The 25,704-nt window shown below is 37.2% G+C and overlaps 1 protein-coding gene across 11 annotated transcripts in view; it reads left to right on the top strand.

Moving 5' to 3' along the window:
• Positions 1 to 25,704, top strand: part of ADGRB2 (adhesion G protein-coupled receptor B2) — a 266,457-nt gene that overhangs the window by 217,555 nt on the left and 23,198 nt on the right. For all 11 annotated transcript variants that reach the window (XM_072418512.1, XM_072418549.1, XM_072418523.1 and 8 more), the window contains 11 exons: positions 1,468 to 1,662; positions 5,236 to 5,304; positions 7,836 to 7,944; positions 8,773 to 8,919; positions 10,523 to 10,701; positions 11,262 to 11,305; positions 14,638 to 14,764; positions 18,520 to 18,623; positions 19,985 to 20,087; positions 22,951 to 23,101; positions 24,962 to 25,031. In XM_072418512.1, coding sequence (XP_072274613.1) covers positions 1,468 to 1,662; positions 5,236 to 5,304; positions 7,836 to 7,944; positions 8,773 to 8,919; positions 10,523 to 10,701; positions 11,262 to 11,305; positions 14,638 to 14,764; positions 18,520 to 18,623; positions 19,985 to 20,087; positions 22,951 to 23,101; positions 24,962 to 25,031 — 1,298 coding nt within the window. The remainder of the gene's footprint in view (positions 1 to 1,467; positions 1,663 to 5,235; positions 5,305 to 7,835; positions 7,945 to 8,772; positions 8,920 to 10,522; positions 10,702 to 11,261; positions 11,306 to 14,637; positions 14,765 to 18,519; positions 18,624 to 19,984; positions 20,088 to 22,950; positions 23,102 to 24,961; positions 25,032 to 25,704) is intronic.

Below are 25,704 nucleotides of genomic sequence, written 5' to 3' on the forward strand. Positions count from 1 at the left end.
CTGTGGAGGTCATGGCATTAAATGACTGGGCTGGGACGGTAGCATGTAACCTCCTATTAAATGATATAAGAAGCAGAAGTCACCAAATGTGGCCAAAATGCCTAAACAATACAATGGTAATGTAAGTGCAGCATGTGTCTGCAAAATGTGTTTCTGTAGTGTATCACCATGGTTGATCATTTTTGTACCATTGGTTCCATTTAAAATCATTTGAGGTTCTGGTTCTGTGGGTCTAGCTATTCTGAAAAGCAGCCCCCTAAGCTAAATGTTCTAAATTATGGCTTCAAGCAGATGGGCCATTTAATTATTTTATACAACAAACCTGTCAAATCTGTTTCTGTTTTAGTTTGTCATGGTTGATAGTTTGACTTCATTTTATCTATCTACAGCATTTGTCTAACAGCATGTCTTGTAATTAAAAAGTGTATAGTATATGAATTACTTGATTTGAATCCTGTACATTTCTGGACATTAAGCTATACATTTGATAGGCTGTAGTACTACGTTATTAAAGCCATTGAACTGCCATGGCAGCAGGCTAGACCATGACCCGAGTCTAAGGTCGCCATTCACCTTCTGCCTTAGCCCCCCACAAAAAACACGTACCACAGTTTGGAAAAAATTGGCTGGCAATGCCGTTTATTAATGCCAATTACTGAACAATTTAACATAAATATATAAATAGCCAACCTTTGAAGAAATAACCCCCCCTCGCTCTTAAATAACTTAATTTTCCCTCATTACTTTATGAAACACTGCCTGCACAAAACTCGCCTGATTGGTTGCAGATCCTGGAAGGCCACACCAAAACAAACAACACAAACCACCTGAATAAAGCAAAGCGAAATTTCTGGCCCCCAGGCACGCCCCCTGCCTCAGGTGTCGATACCAATCATCCGCCAACTCCTACTGACTAAACCAGATAATAAAACCAATAACCCGATAGCCCCTTTGGAAACCATGCCATAGATGAGTCCTTAATTGTCCTTCCATTCTTGGCCAGACCAGTGCCTTTTCAGGATCCCAACCGCCTTCACGCTGAAACAGCCCTCAAGCACCAAAATCCTCAAGGGAGGGCGGGAAGCTCACCAAATCTGTATGCTTTGTAATGCCCTCCTCTACTGACCTGTCCCTTTTAACACTTTCCCTACCACTCTGCCCCCTCACATCATCCCACCAACTTACTCCTCCCTTACTCTCCATTAACCATAGCATGACTGGCTCGCAATAGCCCCCAGTCATGTAGGCCCTTCGCCTATGTTTATTTCTGTTGTTTGCTCCGGGCCTACCTTTTTCTGTTGGGGTCCTCTTGTAAGAACCTCATCACACATATGTTTAGCTTCAATTTACCGTGTAAAAACTGCAATACACAGATGTTGTAAAACAACTTTTCTTATACAGAGTACTAGTTTGGATGCATCAGTCTTAAGAATATAAAAATGGTCTAAAATTTCCTTTATTTCACAGCTTCGTGAACATTTGGCCAAAGGTCAGCGTTTGTTGGCGGGGCAAGGAATGTCTCAGGTAGTTCGGAGTATGTTGGAGCTGGTGTCAACCAAGAACTACTACAGTGGAGACCTTCTTTTTTGTGTTGAGATTCTGCGCAATGTGACTGACACTTATAAAAGAGCCACTTATATACCTTCATTTGAAGACATTCAGGTAAGATTTATCAGAATTGCCTAAACAATACACTGCCTCAATGTATTTATAAATGTAGCAAAAATATTGTTATTTTGATATGATACTTTACTATGCTTTACTATATACTTATCAGATAAGAATTTTATGTACTTAGGACATAGTACTAGACCTGTCAAAATTAATTTGTAAATTAAAGAAATCATGTACTCAGAGAATATGTAGTCTGCAACTGCTGAGTTTTCCTTCTGAAACTACTAGATGTCTGGCTGCCATGAAGATGTAATATGATTGTTATATGACTACCTCTAACTAATATAATACCATTACTATTTTATTGTGGCATCCTTGTGATGCTAAAGCTAAAGGTTCTTTCTCATCCTTTTTAACATGAGGGGAACCTCTTAAAATTACTTTCAAATCTATAGGGAAACCCTGCTGTAATTACTATATCCACAGCTCACAGTACATTAGTGTGGTAGTCATTGGGAAGAATACCCCCTAAATTACTGGCCAATGGGAAGACATTCACCCTTACAGATAGCTAAAAAGACCATTGGTGTTGCTAAACTGATTTGAGAGTCACAAACTACTCATTGCTCAAGGAACCCTTAGAAACCTCTGGAGGAACCCTGGTTGAGAAACACTGAGCTATACTGTCAAACTATGCACTAAGTAATATGACAATATATTTTGTATATTATCAGGTGCTATCCTTCCCATGTTTGGGCATCAAATATCTTCTTTTTAGATAACTCCATCCCAAATAAGTGTGGGAAGGAGGACATAAAATGCTCACAAGGGCACAGACTAGACTGTTTCTTCATACATACACAATACATATATTATGCATTTCATACTTTTCTGATGAATTTGCTAAAATAACGATTATTCAGTAGGTCTCTGGGGAGAGACCATGGTTTTACTTTAGTTCTGACTTTGCTTGCTGTATATTTGTTTTCAGGAGACCTACAGTGGGATCAAGCGATCCTGCCAGCTTCTCGGTCGCTGGCTTTTAATAAACTGCTCACTAAACTGCCCCACATTCATTCTCTATGTGGATGCTGCAGGTAGAGGTTACATGTAGCATATCCCCAGAGGCAGCAGTTCACCGGCATGATGAAGCAGTAACCACACCACAACTCCAATGCTGGTCACAACATAGCCTAGGACAGCCAATATTCCTGGAAGGAAGAGGTCAGCTGTATTAGCTGCAGTATTTCTTTTAGTGCAGGTCTTCTCTAACCAACCCCCAAGTTAACTGGTTGTGAATTACTATCTATTGTGTAGATACCACATATTGTTCATTTCATGTGTAATGTATTTTAGATCACAATTCACAGTTCAAGTTTGCATACTTTATATACCTACCTATACAGCTCTGGTAGCCTGTTGGCTGTTGCATTTTAATCCTTTGCTACTTTACTAAGAAACTAGTTTATGAAAACTGGAACCAAAATAGAATACTGTCAATCAAGGCAAATAAAGTTTTGGTATGAACAAAACAGTAATATTTGCTCTATTTTTCTTTGCTCTAGTTTTTATAAACCCTGATATGCTTATTTGTTTCCAGCTGGCAGCGCCTAATACGTAAAAAAGTTTTTTTTTTTATTAATCAAAGCAATCCGCCTTAAATTGTCATCTTCTGAATGTAAGCTCCTTTTTGAAACTTGGCACATATTTCCCTGTGATATATCAGTATACTTTTTAAATCTTCCTTTTCTTCTACCTCAATCGTGTTTATCTTATGCATGTTATAAAGTAGCCAGCATCACATTTTAGATGTTTGGTCATGTCCTCTCATCTGTTGCACAAGTTCTAGTAAGAAAGGCTTCTTGTAGCCCCATGCGTAACGTGCAACCCCAGCCTGTAAGTGCTGTCATAGTGAGTTGTAGCACAGACATAAAAGGCTATTTTGCTTGTTAACAGAACTCATGTTGTGTATAATGTGATATTACGACCGACACACTGTGCTTTTCAGGCTGCTCTCTCTCATTATTCTGTTGCCCTCCTTTCCTAATCCTCCACTATTTTTTCTTATCGCTGTGATTTTTCTCTTATCGTCTCTTACATTTTCCCCAAATATCTTGTTTATTCCATCTTTCGTGTGGTTGTTCATGTCTCTTTACCCCTGAAAACAATTTTCAGTTATGATTACCTGAGGTTTTATTTTGTTTTGTGGACTTTCTGACTTAAACTACATACTTTTATTGCATAAAAGCTGAACTACAAGGAAATGAAAAACTCCCCGTGCGATGCAGCTTCACCCACACTACAAGGCTTAAATGCTCGTTTTGCATCGGGTACTAATAAAAAAGCCCTTTTACCTTCCCTATTCCCTTGACTTTACAAGCTTTCTCCTCTTGCTTGAACACAGACATAAAGCTTCCCTAAAGATTGGTAAAATTCCCCAAAAAGTTCCCTAAAGCCTCTTTTCTAAGGCTCTGTCATTTGCAGGCCTTTCAGCATCATGTACAATGCAGGACCAGCAGAGGACCTGGAGGGACCATTCACAAGCCTAGAATTGGAGGGAAGTGGGGAGAACTGACCACCAAGGGAGTAAGGGATAAACTGAATTCTGAATGTGAGCCCACAACAAGAGTTAAGATAGAAACAAGGTAGTCTGTCTTTTTCTATCTTGCACTCCCATTACCAGAGATTAAGGCATACAACTGCACATTCTCCCTTCAAATCCTTCTGAAAGGCATGCATGAGTAATACAATGCATTTCAACCACCTGGAGAGCAGTGGCTACCAATTAGCATTAATGAAAAACTGATGAATTAGTTGTAAAAATCTGCCATACTGGAACATCTCTATAAGTTCAGAATAAAGCACTGCATTTAGGCAATGACTGGTTTAAGTGAGCGTTTCTCTGCACAGATGTTCATCAGAAAAAAAAGGCTCTTTTGATGGTGAAATGCGTTTGTCTCATCTGAAAAAAATCTGCTGTTTCTCTTACTATTATATAGTCATACAAAGAGCAAACCTGGTAAGGAATGGTACGTCACTTGTAGAATTGAACAGATTTTTTTTTACTTTTTAGTATTTCCTGCAGTCTTTAGGTTTATAATTGGGTTTAAAGGTTGATTGGTTGGGCAAACCAAATACCTCAGTAAAGAAGCTATGCAAACGTTCCTTTTAACAGCAATAAAAATATGAACTGATTATATTTTTAAATATATCTCCTGTTATGTTTACAAGTAAACATATACAAGAATTTGCCTTTCCTTCTTGAAAGGAACTCTCCTCCTTAGTGTTGAAAGGCATATGTCCTGATCTGGTACACCTGCCTGCTTGGATAAGCCCTGGTTTGAATATTAGAGGAATCCCTTGCAAATGGTTTCTGTAATAAAAACAAAAAATACAGCTGTAAGGTATCACCCCAGCATGTGTTTTTAAAGGGTTTGTGTATTTATGCAGTGTCACCATGCTTTGGTAAGCAATACTTTTTTTTTTTTGCTTTATCCATTTAGAAATAAGAAATACATATTCAGTATATATGTATTGCAGCATCCACTTATCTTCATTGCCCTTCAATACTCTTCTATCTTAACCCTTTCCTCCCTGACTTTTTTCTGTCTCCCAATACAGAAGTTTTTCCATGCTGTCAGCCACATACTGGATGCGGATAATAGAGAGAAGTGGGAGGACGCACAGCAGGTGGGGAGCAGTGACGCTGTACCAGTGAATTGCAGATCTGTGATGTCTGCATGTGGCGTGGGTGGGCTGTGTGTGTATGTGTGACAATCAGAAGATAATACACACATGCTACATAAAGGTTGTCAATGTAATTACATACATATGGGAAAAATCCACCTTTTATGAATCTGGGAAGTGTTCAAATACATGGGCTATGCCTATAGAGAGATAGAAATCACTGAAATCACATCATCTTTTTAGTGCTCATTAAAGTGGGCCTATTACTGAGAAATGATGAAAGCTGCCATTGTTGAACGCATTGTAAAGAATGCTAATTGCCCACATGTAAAGCTGATCTTTTGGTGTCAGTAGTGTTAGTCACACACATAAAACAAGCATGCAGAAACTGTGTGACAATTAGCTAAATACCCGAACCGTATACTCATTCTAGGTCAGTGATTCACAAGATTTTAAAGGCAGAGGATCAGAACACCAAGCAGGTCAACTGGACTTATTAGAACTAGGACAGAAATGGCAGTTTACATAATCTTTTAGTAAAAGGTCTGTTTAATGCAAAAAGAAGGAATATGGCTCCTGTATGGGAACTGTGGAACGTCATACTTATATAAGAATGATGTGATTGCTAAAGGCAAGCACATGCATTATCAATCCCCTTTAATATTCATTAGAACCAAATCTGAATTCTGTGCATTCATTTAAGGATACAAAATATATTTAAAGCAATTAAAGCACATTGAAACCCATTACAAGCCCTTTTACAATGCATACATATAATTGATGCATAATCTATTGGTGTATAAACCACAGTATTACGTTTATGTAAAATACAGATATTTCTTCTTTTATCGATTTACAATGTTTTGTGATTCATCTAAACTGATTCTCCACTTTGCTAAGCAATTGGCAGATTGAGCTAAGAAACAGCGTCTGACACATCCTATGTATGTCACTTCTGTGTTTCCCTTAAGCTTTGGCTGCACAGAGCCATTTTTTCAGTTAGAAGAATTCAGGAAGCTGCGGAAATGCACAGTTTTAATAGAGTAAAGATTGGTTCATGCACAGACAGTGTGATAATGTAGAGTACAAGCAGCTTTAATATTGTTGCCAGTTTTTATAAGGAAGTAGTGGTAGCTGGCTGGATCACCAGGTAATTACAATAAATTGATGTGTATTTTGATGTTGGGTCTACTTACGCCACACCTGTTCCATGCAGCCAATATCAGCAAGTTTCCTATGGGTCTTTTCACACGGTTGTCTTATAACTCATGCATTGCACCTCAACACATGTGTAATGCATACTAATAAAATCTGATGTGCTAGGTGAGATATTTCCACCTTAACCCAGTTTTCTCCTATCTGCTTAGACAAGGAGCAAGCATTTAAATTATCAATATTCAGAGGCTACTAGTCAAAAAATGTTACATATTATATACACAAATGTAAAGTATACATGCAAAAAGAATTAGATATAGTTCAATTAAAGCAATTGTAAACCCAATTTCAAAAATGTATAATCTTTAACAATGTAATATTAATTAAGGGGTTTTCAAACTATTTTAAATTTGTGGCTTTTAATAATCTAATACCTTTCATAGTTCAGGCATTTCCAACAGTCTGTCCCTGCTTACCAATCACAAGCTTTCAGTAGGGACTATAGGACTGATTTATTAAAGCTCTCCAAGGCTGGAGAGGATACATTTTTATTAGTGTATCTGGGTGATCCAGCAAATCTGGGATGTATCTGGTCCACGATTAAAAACATTGAAAACCAACATTGGAGAGCTTTAATGAATCAGGCCCGATAAATTCTATCAAAGGCATTTTCTGTCCTTGTCACCATCAGAAAGCCTATCCTGGACAATTACAAATTACCAAGGCTGATGTGTGAAAAAAGAGTAGATTTCCTAAAAGAAGAAAACACATCTGTACTTGATTATAAGTGAATATCATCTAATTTGAATTGAGATCTACTTTAAAGTTTGCACTATTCAACTGTATGCTTACCAAACAATATGTGTATCTAAGCTCGGGTCTGAGTGGATGCGGATTTTTTTCACTTGGACTAATAAGTATTAGTGATGTCACTCTAAGTGATGTCGCCTGTGCTGTTCACTTTATTCATTTGTATAGAGACACCAGTAGGAAAGGGGTGACTACATTTCTTGGCATAAAAAAATTGATGGTTGGTTTAGATCTGCTATAGAGCTGGTATTTTTATTGGTAGACCTCCCTTCTATTTGAGAGCTGTTTCTGATTGAACACACTGATATATACCTATCCCTTCTTAGTGTTAAACATAGGATGTATAAGACATTTAGATATTTTAGGAAAGCTGTAAAAGTCATGAACACTGTGCTCAATAGAACCAAAGAAACACACCAGTGAAGGAATGACTGTTTAGGACCAATAGGTAAATGTTATTAACATTTAGAGTGGTAAATACACTCTTCTACTCACACATTACATACTCATTAGGCTGTCTTAAATAGATGTGATTTATTCTACTGGGGAAATCAACATCTGTCTTACAGGTGGCTCCAGGCTCTGTACTTCTAATGAAGGTGCTTGAAGATTACATTCACCTTATCGGGGACGCTTTAAAGCCTTTCCAGAGCTCAATCATTGTCACAGAAAATCTGGGTAAGAACCTTCTTGCTTTTGGAAAAAATTGATTATCATCTGGTGTACAGCTACAGAGAGTGCAGAGGTTGACATGTAGCACAATCTTAACATCTTGCACATGCAGATCCAGCATTCTCTTATATTTAAAAATGTCTTTCACATTCTGGCCTTTTGCTGCTTTGCTATTCTTTTTTTGTAACTCAAATAGGCTATGATTTTTTTAAATTTATTAAAATGTATTTCAAGCCAAAGGTGTCCATTTTGGTTCAAACAAAGTGAAGAAAGTATACATCCTTATTAGGTTGTATTTTTGCTTTCTCTGTCTTTCTGGGGAAATTCCCCATAAATTCCTTCCCCATAGGGAATGTTTGAGGGATTGTTTGATATCCTGTTTTATAAATAGAGTCCTAAATTTTAAAGCCTGGGAATTACTATAGACTTTGTAAAACACTGTGTAATATGTTGCCGCAATATAAATACAAGGTAATAATAATAATAGGCATTAGCTTTTACAATTGCAGCATTTTGATCCAGAAAACCCAAGATTTGTTCCTTTGGGAGAAAGGCTTGAAAAAAAAGTTGTTTTAGGGAAGAACCAAAACTTCTGGAGTTAGTTTTTAGTTAAGGCCTAAGGAGTCAGAGGTCACGAGAACTTACAAAGATGTTTCCGCTATTTTTCCTTTTCATTGTAAGGTCTAGGGCCCCCTTTTTTTTTTCTTTGTGGTTCATAAGATGACAAAGTTTAGGAACTATTTTGCAAACCTTTGATGAGTTGTTTTAATTTTAAATGCTGTAATGTACACATTTGAAACAGTTCTGATCTCTGTTATCTGCTGTGTCTGACAGTTATTAGCATCCAAAGAGAACCTGTCTCTGCTGTATCCAGTGATATCAACTTCCCAATGAAAGGACGAAGAGGTATGAATGATTGGGCTAGAAACTCTGAAGATAAACTTTTCATCCCCAAGGAAGTCCTGACTTTGCCTAATGCAGGTAAGCATCAGAAATTATCTTTTCACAAATCCTTTGCAGGCTAAAAGTTTAAAGGTAGTAAGCAGTTCACTTTATTGAATTTATTGTGAAGAAAAATCTGTAATATTGTTGTGTATTTTCTTTTTTTATCAAACATGTATGGATATAAATATGACTGTTTTTATTGAAAAAATGCTGATAACCTAAGAGCTATTTCAGACAGATGATGGGGCTATGGTGCAATTACCATTTCCTTACACTTGTGAACTGTGCCTGCTCATGTAGCGTCTCACCCACGAACACCCATAGGAAATTATTTGGTGTGGCAGTGAGCATTTCAGTATCACCAGCTTCCAACTGCTGTTGATGTTGAAATGCTACTTCCTAAAAAAAAACAGGCACAGCAGCTAGGCAACTAAGTGGCTTGCAGGGTGCTAACTACCAGTAATCACATAGGAACCTCTCCTCCCACCACCGGTTTAAACAAACCCACACTTGGGTTTCAACCTTTCCTATATATAAACCTTTCCTTCAACCCCTTGCCTCTACATTGCCACAGGAAATACAAAATTTAAAGTATGAAGGAGCCTATGACTCCACTCCATAGCTACACCTTTGTTGAGTCAAAGGGGGCATATTTATGAAGTGGTGAATGTGACCACCAAAATTCACTAATAGCGAATCTATCATTGTCATTGAAAACATGTTTGCCTTCAGAGAATGTTTACTGAATGTCAGAGTCACCACTTAAATATGGCCCATAGTTTACACAGGACTTCCCTTTTAGCCCCAGTAACAGGCAAACGGTGAGGACTGCGTGTACTGCTGGTGAGGACTAAATTAAAGTAGAAGTACTTCACTTTAAAGAGCAATATTCTCACATGACCAAGACACCAGCAGAGACCCAGTCATTCCAATGTATACTCTATGTCATATTTTTGAGCAACACATAATACTTCTGAAGCATAATTATTTATATGCTGTTATATAAGAAGAAACCAACTGCAATTTATTAGGAAATATTAAACTAAATGCCTGGTCAATATTTATTTTATATTTCACTAAATCTATCAGTTAAACATATGTGAAAATAGGATTCTATGCCCATGAGGATGCATTTATCACTTGTAAATTCCATTACACCTTGTTCTTCATGCATTACTTTAGCCGTTAATATTGCTGAGGATGTTATCAGGCAAGTTTGCACAAAATCAATGATTTAGGTAATCTGGCAGATTAAATCAAATTTACCTAATGTCATATGAAGTGCTTCTGGGCATTATTATACAAATAAAGAAAATTAAAGCTAAGAGAATTGCAATTATTCTAAAAGTTTGTAGGGTATCGCTTGGCTGTGAGCAGATCATGACAGCAAGAACTTAGGGAAGTCTTAATCTAAGGCAAGGAGGTGTTATGGGGGATGCTATAGAAAAATAAAGTTAAAATTAGGAACACAGCGGGTTGGTAGCATCAGAGGCATCATCTGTGTGTGTTTGTTTTTTCCTGTCGTGTTCTCTATCGTTTATTTGGAAGTTGCTATATCTTGACAACCTGTCATTATTCAAATATCAGTAGAATATCACACGTTTAAGTCTGTTATTCCTCTTTTTTTCTTGGACTGCAGAGACAGAGGACTCAACATATTTTGTCATTGGTGCAGTGCTATACCGCACTCTTGGGCTCATCTTACCTCCTCCAGGGAATTCACTGGCTGTCAGTTCAAAGGTTTTGACTGTCACCATTCGGCCTCTTACTAAACCTCCAGATCAGCAAGTAGTGGTGGAATTATCACATATTATCAATGTAAGTAGTACAAGAAGTACCTATCCAAGTTATTGCTTTTAGCTTCTAGCGGGTCTTACCTTCTAGCTGGTAAAATGTTAAATATTAATGATTCATTGGTCTCAAACATCAATTGCATGATCACACTTAAAGAATTGTTTAATTATTATAAATTTTTGCCATACATAGTGAGAATAACTTGTTTTTGATGGGTTGTTGTTGCCTTTTTCATCAGTAAAAGAGACACATAGTATTCTTTAGCTAGTGAAAATGTACAATTGTACAGAGTTAACTATATGGCTTGTTTATGTGTTTTCTTTTTGTGTACCTATACAAACTTCTGAGATGCCTACTGTGCCCAATGTTGTTCCAGTAAATTGTATATTGTAGGCTGGCCATGATAGGTGTTTCAACTGCTAACAGGTCAAAACGAGTACATTGTAAGTAATTCAGATTTAAAGAGTGTATTATTTTATTGCATTCCTCAACAATATTTGCTACTTAGGGATTTTAGATTTGTTTACTGTAAATCATCTTCTCAACTGAATTTGGTTACTAAGTATTCTCTTCTTGTTGAACAGGGCACATCAAGTCCCCAATGTGCTGTATGGGATTATTCCAAAAGGTTAGTGACCTTGTCTGGTTTTTTGATACAATATCATAAAGGGGCAAATAATGTCAGATTTTCCTTCATTTTTCTTATAACCTAATTATTCCTGTTATTACATTTGCAGATAGTTTTGTGAGATTATAGCTTGTAAAGCTTTCCATACAATTCCAATGCTCTCAAGAGCTATGCTTTACACACAGTAGATGTGTCAAAGGCTACATTTTTAAAGCCTTATAAATGTGCGCACATGATTGTGTTTATCAAAAGAAAATAAACACTTGTGTGTAGCCTTGGCAGTGAGATTTAATTCCAGCATCATTTATGTAATCTTTGTCACCATTACAGTGCTGGAGAGCTTGGTACAGAGCTATTCTCAATGTGACCACAGCTAATAGGTTCTTTTCAATACATAATTTAATTAAAAGAAAATCACTGCTAATGTAGTAATGGCGGTTATTATTCATACTTGTTTTCCTCCAGTGCAGAGGATTGACATAAGTAGGTGCACGGAGGAATTGTATACTGAATGACATTGCAAGGTTTCATTGTGGAGACAGGGAGCTGTCCAAATTGGAAAAGTGCTGAAGCCTAGATACATGGCTTTTGTAAGCCTTGTTTTTTTGCAAAGGTATTGTAGGACAGCCTTTTAATTTCAAAAATAATTTTCTGGTCTTGGGGAACCACTAATAAATCCTATTTTCTAAGTCGAAATGGGAAAAAGCCTTTAAAAACGTGGCCAGTGAAAAGAATGTTTTAGGTGTCCATACAGGTCTTACGCTAGTCATACAGTGGTGACTAGCGTAAGACCTGTATGGACACCTAAAACATTTGTAGAGTCATGCAGCTGGCTCTAGCAAGTGGTTTGGCTCTGGAATTATGCAGGCATCATCAAATGGGAGGTCCATAAGCCACAGTTAGGAACCAATAGCAACCTCTGGAGAAACCTTGGGGTTCCACAGGCCCCTGGTTGGAAATTGCAGGTTTATTTATTTTGTATATCTTGCAACAAGTTTGAAATATATATTATATATTATATTTTATATATTTTATAATGTAGAAATGGCCATTTTTAAAGTTGATCAACATTAGCATCAGTTTTTCCCAGTTGTGATGACTTTGCATACATTGTCATCTTCTGATAAAAGAAGCTGCGGCTCATCAGATAGAGCCTACCTCATTTCCTGGTGGATAAGCACCCATACAGTCCTTGCAGAGTAGTGAATATAGCAGTATAAACACTAATTTAATATGTGCAGTGACCAATAACAACCAGTCACATTTCAGTTTACTGAAATAAACTATTAAAAGATAAATGGTAATTGCTTTGCGTGTTTTGCATTACTCCTTGCCTTGTGGAATATGACTTCTATTGTACCTTGTTCTCATGTCCAGTTGGTTATGAAAAGACTAGATTTTAAGCTTTATGTCATGTCAGCACAAAAAGCTAATTAAGTATTACTATTAGGGGCTAATTGGCTTGTGCATTGGCTGGATTACTTTATAAAGCAAGCCTTCCAGGTGTATAACACTATTAAATGTGCTTCCATAAAAAAAAGGAAGTTACAGCCTGTCTGGCTAACACATTTTTGCTACACCATTGAGATACTGCTTCGATGATATGAGACGATCATGAAAATATTGCTAATTACAAAGCAAGACAGCTGTTTATATTACAGGGTAAAAATGTTGGGAAGTCAAAATTAAAAAAAAATCTACATTTGTCACTTTCATTTATTTATTTTTGCAATCTTGTAGAATGCATATTCTGAATACATTTTACTTTTTTTGCACAGTTCTGTGTAATATGTTGGTACTTTAAAAAAAAAAAAGCATAAAAAAATGGGAATGATGTAAAAAATGTTCTTCAGGCAGCTGTTTGAATATGAAAATAATTGTATATAAGTGAAATGATTCAGCTTAATTCTAAATGATTCAGTTTGGCAGCTAAAAAAAAACTGCTGTTGCTAAGAAAAACCAATCATATTTCCAGAGGAAATGTTTTATATATAATTGGTATATATATATATATATATATATATATATATATATATATATATATACTGTATGTGTAGTGCATATCTAGAATAGAAGTGTCTTCCAACATGTGTGTGCTTTATGAAAGTATGCTGTTTCCCTTTGTCTGTCTGCGTAGGTGTGTACGTATGTGTGGGTGTTCATGAGCGGTACTGTAGGAACCCTTCCTAAGTCCTTATCCTTGCCATGTTTTATTATAACATTCCATCTGCTATGGTTGCCAGAGTAACATTGATGACTGCTGAGAGGTCTAGTGATGTACGCCTGGGTTGCATTGCCTTCCTTCATATAGACAGCTGACAGCTTTTTGACAAGAGTACTTAAAATAGCATGTGAGAATGCAATAGAGATTTTGGGGCTCAGTACATCAGAACATATACCAGGCAATTTTAGTGTTAAAGATACTCAGTAAATGTTGCCTTGGACATAATGTGCATTGGTAAAAAATACATGTTTGCATTGGCTAGAATAAGTATTGAAAAAAACAATGTTCTTGTATACTCTGTAGCCCAAATATATCAGCTTTTTACCTGTGAATGTAAATGGATCCTTTCACCTAGGGAAGACAGATTGGACTAATCATGTTTTGCTACAGTGACTGCAGCTTTAGGGGAGATTGCAGGATACATGACAGCCCAGCACAGAGAGCAGGAGTGCAAACTGTCATAATGTTAAATGAAACCAGAGAAAACCCCCTTAAACCTACAGGCTGCTAATAATTTGTTCTGTGTGCCAATTGCTCTCTCTTCTGTTCTTTCTATGCTCCTTATTCCATTTGCTTTTCTTTCTCTCATCTCCTCTTCTTCATCTATAATCCCTTGTGAATAATGCCTTGCGGCAAAGCTCCATCTCTTCTGTATAGCTTATGGTTACTATGTCTTAGTCTTTTCTCACTGTTAAATGCCACTTTCAGCTTGGGTTTCCAAATACACCTGTCTTTGCATTCTACCTTTTACAAAAGCACTCATCATTACACTCAATACTACAAATATTCCTTGTCATATTTCATCCCACTTTACGCCTGACGCTTGTTTACCTTTTCCCTATCTTCTTTTCTATTGTTTCTCCCCCTCGTTTTGTCTTTCTGTGTCTCCCCCACACTCCTTCGCTCTCTGCCTCACTTTTCTCACTGGGTTTCTCCCACACACACATACACACACATGCACACATCAAGATCCCAGCCAGGAGATGCAGGCTGGCTGAGCCTGCTCTGCATATGCTCAGCATTACTAGCACCCTTCCCTATTTACCCTGCAATATGTTATCACTGCCAGGTCTGATTTACAATGTCCCTGCATTTTTGTGATCCCCAGTGATGCATCCAGTGGGAACTGGGACACCGACAGCTGCCAGACACTGCCAACCCACCCATCCCATACCAAATGCCTTTGCGACCAGCTCTCCACCTTTGCTGTTTTGGCGCAACTACCCAAGGAAATGGTAAGTGTGGCAAAGCTTACATGAAATACACAGGCCAGGATGTAACTGAATGTTGTGAAGATTTCTGCAGCCTCCAAAAGGCTGGAGTTTTTCAGGCCTTGCTTTTATTGCTAGTGAGCTCTGTGTAAGGCACCAGATATTTAGAAGTTAATGACAATTCTTGACTTCCTTTGCATAGTTGTGTGCTCATTTATACATATTTATTGAAAGGGTTCATCCACCAATACTTATTTCTAGTACTAGTAGATGCAGAAATCCACTTTTTTTCCTTTGGTGCTAAATTCTTTGCACTTAGGGTTCCAGAACTACATAATGAAAGCAGGTATTTGGAATGGATCCCACTTTCTATGCTGGATCCTGGGTTCATTTTGCGTTATAAACAATGCAACAGGTAAAGTGGGGAAACCCTGAGAATACTAATCCTAAAGCATCATAAATGAGACTGCAAAGTGAACAAGAGTACAGCTTGAACCTATGGTGGGGGAGTTTGACCTCTTAAGCTCCAAAGGGATGCTTAGACTATAGAGAACCATCAGACTGGACCTATAATTAAACCATTATATTATAAGTGGCCAGGCTTGTTCTTTGGCACTTTCCTGTGTCATTCTCAGCTTGACATAATTGTATCTAATTCTCATGGAGGCAGTATGCTGGTAAACATATGAATGAGAATCATGCACTGTTTTCTGTATTCCATTAATGGGTACTTCGGCCAGTATGGGCATCTCTACAGAATAGTTAAAGAAGATATTGTAAATATATATTTCTCATTTCTGAATTCCATAACATTCTTTTGCAACCATGTTCCTGTTCATGACATTGCTGACAGCAATTGTGGTTATTTCAATGGAGTGTTTGCTTGATAACATACAGTAAGTGATGCTTATAGGTGGAGTCATTTGACTTCCTGTTGAGTCCATGATGTAAATACAGAGACGAAAATGTATGGCAGCAACAGCTAAATCAAATTCTCCTAGGTTTATTAATGGCTTATATGGTAACCAAGATGTATACTTTGGGTTCTATTTATAAAACGGGATCAGACATTCCCTCAAACATTCCCTTGTGGGAATATTCCAGGTCTCTGTGATTCAATGGAAATATTTGATTCCCACCAGGAAATATTTGAGGGAATGTCAGATTCCCTGTTTTATAAGACCTTTGTTTTATACCAAGTTTGAGAGCAGTACATAGGTGCCTTTTCATATTTTTAATGCATTTATGTGGCTGTTTTTATAAACCTACCTTGGTGGTAATTAGTGAGGCTCTTTATGGAAAATATATACACAATGGACAGCAGCAGGCCTTTCTGTGGTTCCTTCTGCTAGAGGGGGCGATTGACACTATTATATACTGTATGCAGATGTACCTAACTTTCCCTGAGCATTAGCAACATGCTAGGTTTAGGGTATATACGAAGAAATGTCAAGAACTCTTGAGTGGAAAAGCATCCAGTCTGTCTGCACAGAAGATTATATAGTACCTATGAACAGTTCTACTTATCTGATTGACAGGTATAAAGGAACAATATTAGAGTTCCTGTCTAATAACCAGAATTTCTGATTCAGAACTTTTTGTTTTTCCTAAAGTTATCCAGGTAGATATATAGATATAGTCTGCAAAGGATCATGCAATTAGGTAATCCAGACAATCGTAATTTATTATTTTTATGACTGCAGAGTGGACAAATCTGAATACACACCTTATGGTTAGGTTATCTTCTTTTTAAATGCCCATGCCACTAAGTCAATTTATAGGTACAATATTAATGTTTTATTTTACATGCAGAATAAGCTGTTTCAGTTCTTTTAATCATGATGTTATAGCATCATACGTGCGCTTTACCTATGCACATACAGCCTGCCTAAGAATACCCACTCCACCAGATTGACATCCACTCATCAAGGAATTGTAATATTAGCAAAGCCCTTTCTAAACCAGCTCACTGCTTGTATTAGATCTAAAAAGTCTTGAGAGGAGTATTGTGCGACACCTTGCTGGCACCTCCTACCAGCCATGATCCAACTGCATTACATGCACAGAGACCCACTGCTTGAATCAAATACAAAAGTACCAAATGAAAATAAAAAGGTTTTATTTATAAAAGAGAAAGGAACCAGAGAGGACAAAATGTAAGCCGGCAAAAATCCAGCTTTAAATCATCCTAAATAAATCATCTCATAACCATTCAGGCAGTGAACTAAATAGCGATCCTAAACATCATCAAAAAACAGTATGTCTAATGCTGGTAGATCTACCTGGAGAGAGACAAGATGGGTAAATACTCTGACACAACATGCCAGTATGAAAAGTATTGCTGACAATAGCTAGTAAAATATTCAGGACATTTCTACCTACTCATCCTTCAACCCAAAGTGAAAGATACATTTTCCCTATAAGAAGGCTTATAAAAGTTGTGCTGGATTCCTAACACATATGATTGTGAGACCTTACAGAGAATTTTTTCTTACAGTATATTAGTTGATCATTTGTTCACAAGGCAATATAACTCTGTAATAGCAAAGAAAGTGGAAAATCTTAGCTGTTCTATCATTCTGTTCCCACTTCTACAAGCAGTGGTTTTCTGAGTTTAGCACTCATGTATTACCTGCTCTCTATATACAGAGCAGAGGGATGTGTATATATGTCAGAGATGTCAGAGGAGAGGTGAAATGTATCATGCTGTGCAGAAACTAATTTGTTTAGAAGGGCAGAAATATGAAGTTTCGTGTTCTGAAAGACTGTGTGGTATGCAGCTGCTTCATATCATAGCTGCCACTGTTCTGTGAGCTGTATTGCTACAGTTATTGTGTGTAAATGATATAATGATTTCATATTGTAAAAAATACTATATTTTTATAGTGCAGCGTAGGTGTATTAGAAAGTTAATTTATTATTTCTATTCTATATTTGTCTATCTATCTCTCTATCTATCTATCTATCTATCTTTCTATCGTAATCCAACTTCATCAGATTAGCTTGAAAAAAATAGGTGGCCATGAAAAGGAGACGTAGTGAGCATGTGTGTATTCTCTTCCTGCCCATACTAAACTTCATGACTTCCCTGAAAAGTGGGTGATCCTCTAGTTAAGGAACAGGGCCTCTTCCCCTCATTCCATCTCTCTGAAAGAAAGTGAGAATTTGTGAGAAGGCTTATGGAATCTGGCAGCCTACTTTAATTTAGGCTGATATCTCTACCCCCTCACACGGGGAAGTAGGTACAGGGGTAAACAGTACCCCCAAACTATTCCTAAAAAGGGTTAAAAAAATGTTCACCATGTTTTGTCCTTGACAGATTCACTTAATGATGGATATATTATTTATATTGCTGAATCTGCCAATGACAAATTCTGTGGTTGCTGTTGACATTGGTATGAGTTGTGTTTCCAATTTAAAGCAATTTTTTCAAGGTATCTTTATCTAGGTTTGAGCAGAATTTTGCCAAATGTCAATTTTCCCTGCTCATCCATATTCTATATTAAAGTCAATATGAACTGTAAACATGGTATTTTGACATTGATGATTATTTAGTGAATATTTGATTGAGTTGGTGGGTTGAACAATTTGGACACATTCCTAACTGAATCCTGGATTTAGCTGGTCAACACACAACAATATAAAAAAACTTATCTGAGGGCCTTTCTGTCTGAAAGTCAGTGTGACAGTGAAATGCCATTGATTGGTTATCTGGCAGTAACATGTATGATGTGGGTACTTTTTTTTTCCAAAGAGCTGACACTTTGCTGTCTCAGCAGGTGATGGATGTCTCTGGTTCCCCATCGGTTCCCTTGATGATTGGCTGTGCTGTCTCCTGCATGGCTTTGCTCATACTCCTTGCTGTTTATGCTGCATTTTGGAGGTACGTTAGTTGTGATTTAATTGATCGCCACATTACCTAATTCCATTTTAGATTACAGTGAGCCATGAGGAAGTTTTAGTTCACATTTAACTTCAAGTATTCAATATAAATATTGAAAATATCTCTCTAGATCAGCAAACATTGCAGTATTACAAGCAGACCTAAGTGTATAAAGTTTACGTGATCTCAGGCACATCTATCTAGATCAAATTGGAACACAACAGGCGAATAGGGGAAATGTCTCTAATAGGGACACAATTTAGTAGGGTGGGGGAATAGACAAAGGGGTACACTATGACAAATAAATTAACCTTACAAGTCAGCATTAGGTACCACTGCAAAACAATGCATGGGTAACATTTTCCAGACAATGCAGTGCACCTTGGGAACCCGAAGCTCAGACAATTACAGTGTGCAAATCCTAACTTTTGTGCAAATTGACAATTAAAGAAGAGCTTCCACCTTCATATTTGGTTGTTACCAATGTTAGCAATGTATGAATGACATACATTAAACACACACTCACCATGTATTCCATTATTAGCTTGCATTCTTCTAAATCCTTTGCCCAGCTTTGTCTGCACCGCCATTTTAATTGCTGGCATCAGCTTTCTTTCTCACTCCTTGTATTTCTGGTTTTGCTGTGTTGGTGGCAGTGCACTTGCACTATGTCCAGTACAGACATTCCTTACATTCCCTGGGGGTGGAGGCTTGCAAAGTAGGCAGTTACGAATGCAAACGCACAACATGTGAACAGCTGATTTTTTTATATAAGAGAGGTCAAGGTTTTATTGGGACAAAAATGTCAATGGTCTGCTTTAACTAAATCTTGGCCCTATCCCATAGTGCAACATGCCAGGAAAATGATGTCCCTTATGCATTACATCCAGAAAACATTCCTCTCCTTATGTCCTAGAAAGTGAAAAGTTGTATACTGTGCCCAGGGCTCCCTGCAGCACCATTTTGGAAAATCCTATCCACAGTTAAGAACATGATGACTGGCCAGGTTGGTTTCATTTGCCATAGTCAAAGTTTTTGTCAAAGTTTTCTCCCCTCTTTACAGGCAGGTGCCCTTGATTCTGACTGCTTCCAGACTAGACACGCTAAAGAAATATTTGTATATTTTTGCTTTTATCACACATCTATCAAGCTATAGAGATAGCAACATCAAAAACGTTTCACAGTTGGTGGAAATACAGCAACATATCCCCTACATTTTCTAGCTAGTAATTGGCATCTACAAGGTTGTCTATGCAGCTTGAAACTTTTGGCTACAGTCATTATTTTGATGTATTCTCCAATGTATCATGTATCCCTCCAAATCTGACTAGGTGATAGTGTTATTTTGTTTTCTTTTCCAGATTCATTCGTTCTGAGCGTTCCATCATTCTGCTCAATTTCTGTTTGTCCATCCTTGCCTCCAATGTCCTGATTCTGGTGGGACAGTCCCAAGCACTCAGCAAGGTCAGAAACACGCATTACGCCTTGTTTTCTTTCTCATCTGCTTAGGGTAATATTGTATGGAATTGTTTTAAATTGGAGTCATTTACCAGCGGCAGCCAGTTTAATAAAACTTATTTTAACAAGCAAAATTAAAAAAAAAAATATTGACCCATATACAGAAAATGGAGATTAATAGCCATGTTGTACGACAACAGAAGTAAAATAGTAAATGCGTACATTTATGGTTACTATAGGCATGAGCAAACCATCATGTGATATGTATTAAGACCCCATTTGACTACTGTAAATGAAGGCTATTGGTAATATCAGGATTTTGGGGTCTGTAGTCTCTCAGAACATTGGCACTGCAGGTCACTTGCATTTAAATAAATTTGCTGTATATGATTATACACACATGCCTGTGCTGGGGGAAGAGACATTTAGAGAAGACATTTAAGGGTTTAATTGAATGCTTACTTTTAAATGCAAATGTGTTTGACCAATTTAACAGGTATCTAAAAAAATTATTTTTATTGGACTCCTCTCCTGAACCTCTTGCCAGAATAATATGATGCATCGGTTGCAGAGTTTAATGTGAAGGATAGAAGCAATTATAATAAATGTGAGCATGTATACATTTTTGCATACAGAATGAAGTGTGTTCAGAAGAGTGTGGATTGAATTGGAGTTAAAAATAGTATCATGTTATCAACATGCTCAGCTTGTTGCAATTATCGCATTGTTACTTGTGGCCGGAAACAGCTTACAAATAATTTGTGCTTCAAGCCCCCACTCTTCATATGCACTGCTTCCTCCTAATACATCCTACGCACGTTGGTGTAAGATATTACTGTGTGCTGTGTCTGATTTCATTCCTTCCCTCCAATTCTTCAATCAATACTTCTTATTAAGTTACATGTTCAGTAATATTCTGCCAGTTATACAGTGGATCAACAATACGGGTGGGGTTGGTAGAGGAAATCAATGAAGAAATGAAGTGGTGGGTGGTAAGGTGTCAAAGGTGTATTTTCTTTGTTGATTGCACCTAAAGAAGGAGAGATAAATAGAATTGTTCAAAACGATCACTATGACGTAGGTATGAGGATGACACAAGGGGAACTAAACAAGTGGTGATCAGGTTTGGGGGGTATGCCCCTCACGTCACCATATGTACAGCCATTTAAACAAGAAAGTAAATCCTATGGAATCTGATAATTGTTTAGGCATCATCCACATATTAGAAAAGGCAATCTTTATTATCTTTAACCATACATGATTGGATCTTTATTCAAACAATGGTTGTTTGATAAAGGTGACACGCTCGAACATGAATATAGTGAAAGTATACACAACGTAGATTTACCTTTACAGTTATTCAACAATGATTCCCATAGATTTAATGCTGTGCTATGGAAAAAATAAGTACACCCTTGGCCTCAGAAGATAGTAATGACTTCTTCTAGGTGGGTTGCTACACTGCCCACCAGTCTCTGACAACACCTTGTCAAATGTTTTATTCCTATCCAATGAAATATTCTTTCATTTGCAATTAGTTTTGTGGATTTACTTTCATAATCTCAAATTATAGACATAATTTTCGTAGAAATCAGGGTTTCAATGCAGCCAGTCCATGGCATTCTACTGTCTGTTTAAATCACTTTTTGGTGGGTTTGCCATTGTGCTTTAGGTCATGTGTATTTAAAGATCCGTTTTCACTTCAGCTTCATAATTATTAAATGAAGAAATCTTAGTTGGCTTGGCAACTGCAAGCTGGGCAGTCCCTAAAGCAGCAAATCAACCACAAATTATAATATTTTCACCACCATGCTTCACAAGTTAGTTTAAGGTTCTTCACCTAAAATGTTACCTTTGGTTTGCTCCAAACATATCTACCATGTGCACAATTAACTCTTGAAATTCTCAGTCCACAGCACTTAATTCAAGAATGCCTGGTGTTTGCCAACATGTTCCATGGCTTATTGTTGCCTCACTCTAATGTTTTTGCTGAACCTTTTCAGCAAATACTTTTTCCTGGCATGCTACCCATGCAGTCTAATTGGTACAATCTCTTACTAAATGAAGATGTATGCACTTTGACACCAACTGCTTCTAGAGTTACCTGCAGAAACTGCAATGTAAACTTAGGGGTTCTTGGAGATTTCTTTTAGTATCAAACAGCCAGCTTGTGGGCTAAATGTGTTAGGCTGGCCAGTCCTGGACAAATGCGCAGTAATTTGAAATCTACAAAAGGAATAATTGTTTTGAAATATCTTGACAATCTTTTTGTGGATGCCTGATTCTTAGGCATCCACGACCTTCTCTTTGAGGGCAATGAAGAGGTCTGGTTCTTAAAGAAACCAACATTTGCATATTTGATAGGGGCAGCAATGAGTGGTGATCACTGTTGCCCCCATTCATTCATGCACTGCCATGGGTATAAGCTATTGGTTGCATCTCCCCCAAGGTAGCAGTTCACTGTTGTGGGGAAGCAGTAACCACACTGCAACCTCACCACCAGTCTGAACATAGCCTTACAGAAGTAAAATATAACAAAAGGTGAAAAAATTGTGAAAATGTGAATGTTGTTTGCAAAATGTAATGTTTATGATACACACTGCTCCAGCAAACTAAATGTCATCCAGTTAGTGGTAAAACTAGGTGTATCTGCTCCTCTAGACTCTTTGTAATATACCATAGCACCAATGGTGATGTTCCATAGTATGCATGTTTAGCTTACACAGCAGCTGCCTTATCCAGGAACTAACTTACCATGTCCATAGGTGTATGGAATATATTGCTATAGCATTGACTTGGCTGGCATCTGATGCTTCCTAAACTACAACTGTGCTTCTTAAAGCTAACCCATGCATTTATTTCTCTACAGGCTGTCTGTGCTCTCATTGCTGCTTTCCTGCACTTCTTCTTTCTCTCGTCCTTCTGTTGGGTACTAACTGAGGCCTGGCAATCCTATTTAGCTGTCATTGGGCAAATGAGAACGCGCCTGGTCCGTAAACGTTTCCTGTGTCTTGGCTGGGGTAAGAGAATAGTGTACATGATTTCTTCTAGGGCTTAACCATTAGTTTATTATTTTTTCTCTACCTGGTTTCTAGCTCATGGCACTGGAGAGGAAAATACAGTCATTAGTAAACATTTATGCACCAACGCCACTGTGATTTCAGTTTCTGTATGAGCCATTATATTTGTAGGCATAATTAGTTATAGAACATTACTTGGCACTGACTCATTGTAGCCTACAGGTTGCATCTGTAGCCTCTGATCATTTATTAGTATGAAGCTGTTTCAGCCTGGTTTTCATTCCGTTACAGGTTTACTTGTATTTTAACTTCTAAAATGCTTTATTCCCATAATTTTCTTCAATATATTTAGGCCATAAACTGGAACCTCAGACAAAGTTTTTTTTAACTTTTTAAATTTCACTAGGAAAGGGATAAAACCTTGGTCTTAGTCCCCACCAGGGTAATTTAGTTTTACTAAAATGTCACCGGAAATCACTTAAACAGCTCTCTTTGTTCTGCTAATTTGGAAATGCTTCTTTAATTGAAAATGCTGTCTATGATTCGATCAAGGCGGTTTGTGTTATTTTTCTGTTTTGTTCCTCACCTATCACCTGGGCAGGAAAGTATAATGGGAAGCAAATTTATTGCAGCTTGTATCCCTGCTGGGGGATTATCACTCATTTTACAGTTTTTTTTTCTGCCCCCTTGCATAGAATGGTATAGACCATAACTAAAGCCTACAATTTTACTAATAAAATTGGACTATTTAAATAACTGACAATTAAAATAGAACTCCATTCAGGTAGTTTTTCCTAGTTTAGGACAGAGGTGGAACAATTCGCAGTCTGTACCCCCACCTAATGTTTCTCTTATAGTAACCATTACCAAATAGATGGAAAGCAATGGGAAACCCAAGGTGTTGTGGTTTTTACTAAAACACAAGTAGATCATTCATTTTCCAATGGGATATGCCTTCAGTTTATTGAGATTTTCACTCACTTTCATATATTATGACTAGGAAGTATATGAAATATTACTAATTGGGACACACATAAAAAATGATAGTAGAAATCTCTTAGGAATTGATAACAGAAATAAGGAAATTGCATAATCCAGTCAGAATCTGAATGTTTTGAATAAATAGGTGCAGAGTGGAATTTTTATCTACTACCAGATTTCTATAAAGAGATAGAAATGATATAAGCACAAGATCAGCATGCAACCTTCACAGCCCTATTTTATTTGCTTCGAAATTAGGTTTAGAGTGGACTGTTTTTGCTCATCCGTAATTAATCAGTACTACTGCTCATTTTAATGTACTTGGTGTTAATGGTGGAAGCCTTCTTTAAATTGAATTTGCTTTGTTCTTGTTTTTTCTGCTGTAGTGGCATGGCTATGTAAATAATTAGAATGCAGCATTCTAATAATATCCCACGTCACAGCCCTCAACATAATTAGGGCTGATAAAACCAAACTTTCTATCTTGTCAAACCACTGCTGGTGTTCTAAATATAAAAAGGATAACTGCAAATTATAGCCAAAAATATAAGCCAAGTGTACATCTGTTTGTCTTTTAAATGTATGAGCCAACTAGTACCAGAGTAACAAATAAGAAGGATTTTATAAAGACTAGTTGAAAGTAAGATGTGTTGCCCTTCATGGTGGGTGAGTGTCTATGTGCTGCCCCTTGCATCTCTTGGACCTGAGGCTATAGTCATGTTGGCTATGCAGATTTCCAGCCTTAGTCGCCTGTTTAGTTCTTTATTTCACTGATTGATTAGTTTGCTGTAGGTAACACAGACCCATTTTCCTTTCTTTCAGTCTTTATAATCCTTTATATCCAATTTTAAATACCAAAAAGTTTAATTGCTTTTTCAGGGTTACCAGCTCTAGTGGTTGCCGTGTCTGTTGGTTTTACACGAACAAAAGGATATGGAACTCCTCACTAGTAAGTCTTTTTTATTGGAAAGAAAAATATAATGGTTTTTCTGTAGATTCATATTTTAAGCTTCTGTTATATATGCATAAAAATATTTTGGGGAATTTTACAATTTTTGATTGTGATTCTATATTTTTAATTTTTCCTCCTTAATTTACAGATTGACAGCCTCCATCTGGCTGTTATCTGTGTATCAAGAAAGTGATAAGCATCAGTGTTCAATGGCTCAGTTATCCTAGGGCTACACAAAGGATTCATTTGTTTGCTACTAAGATATTTAACTGCTTGTTGTCTGCTATCTCTTTAGTCATACACTGTAAATATCATGATTCTAATGACATAACTTCCAGCAAATATCTTAGTAGCAACACATATATTTGTCCATATTTAGTGCATGCCCTGTACAGACATCAGATAGATGTCAGAATACAGTAATTGGAAACACTTTAGAGACGGAAGGGTGGAGGACGAGAAGTGCCACCCTGTTGTGTTCTCCTCCAACTGAAAGCACAGTGGCCATTCTTGATAGGTTGATCATGAATCCACCAGGGCAGAATGACATCAAGGGACTGATGTTTTTTGCCCAGTATGTGCAAGATCATTTGTCTATTGCAATTATCTGGCATATGCATATAGCTTAATTAATGAGTAAGTATGACACAGATTTTTTTACTTCTCAAAC

The sequence above is a fragment of the Pyxicephalus adspersus genome, chromosome 1 (assembly GCF_032062135.1).
Source record: "Pyxicephalus adspersus chromosome 1, UCB_Pads_2.0, whole genome shotgun sequence".
In the NCBI taxonomy this organism is placed as follows: domain Eukaryota; kingdom Metazoa; phylum Chordata; class Amphibia; order Anura; family Pyxicephalidae; genus Pyxicephalus; species Pyxicephalus adspersus.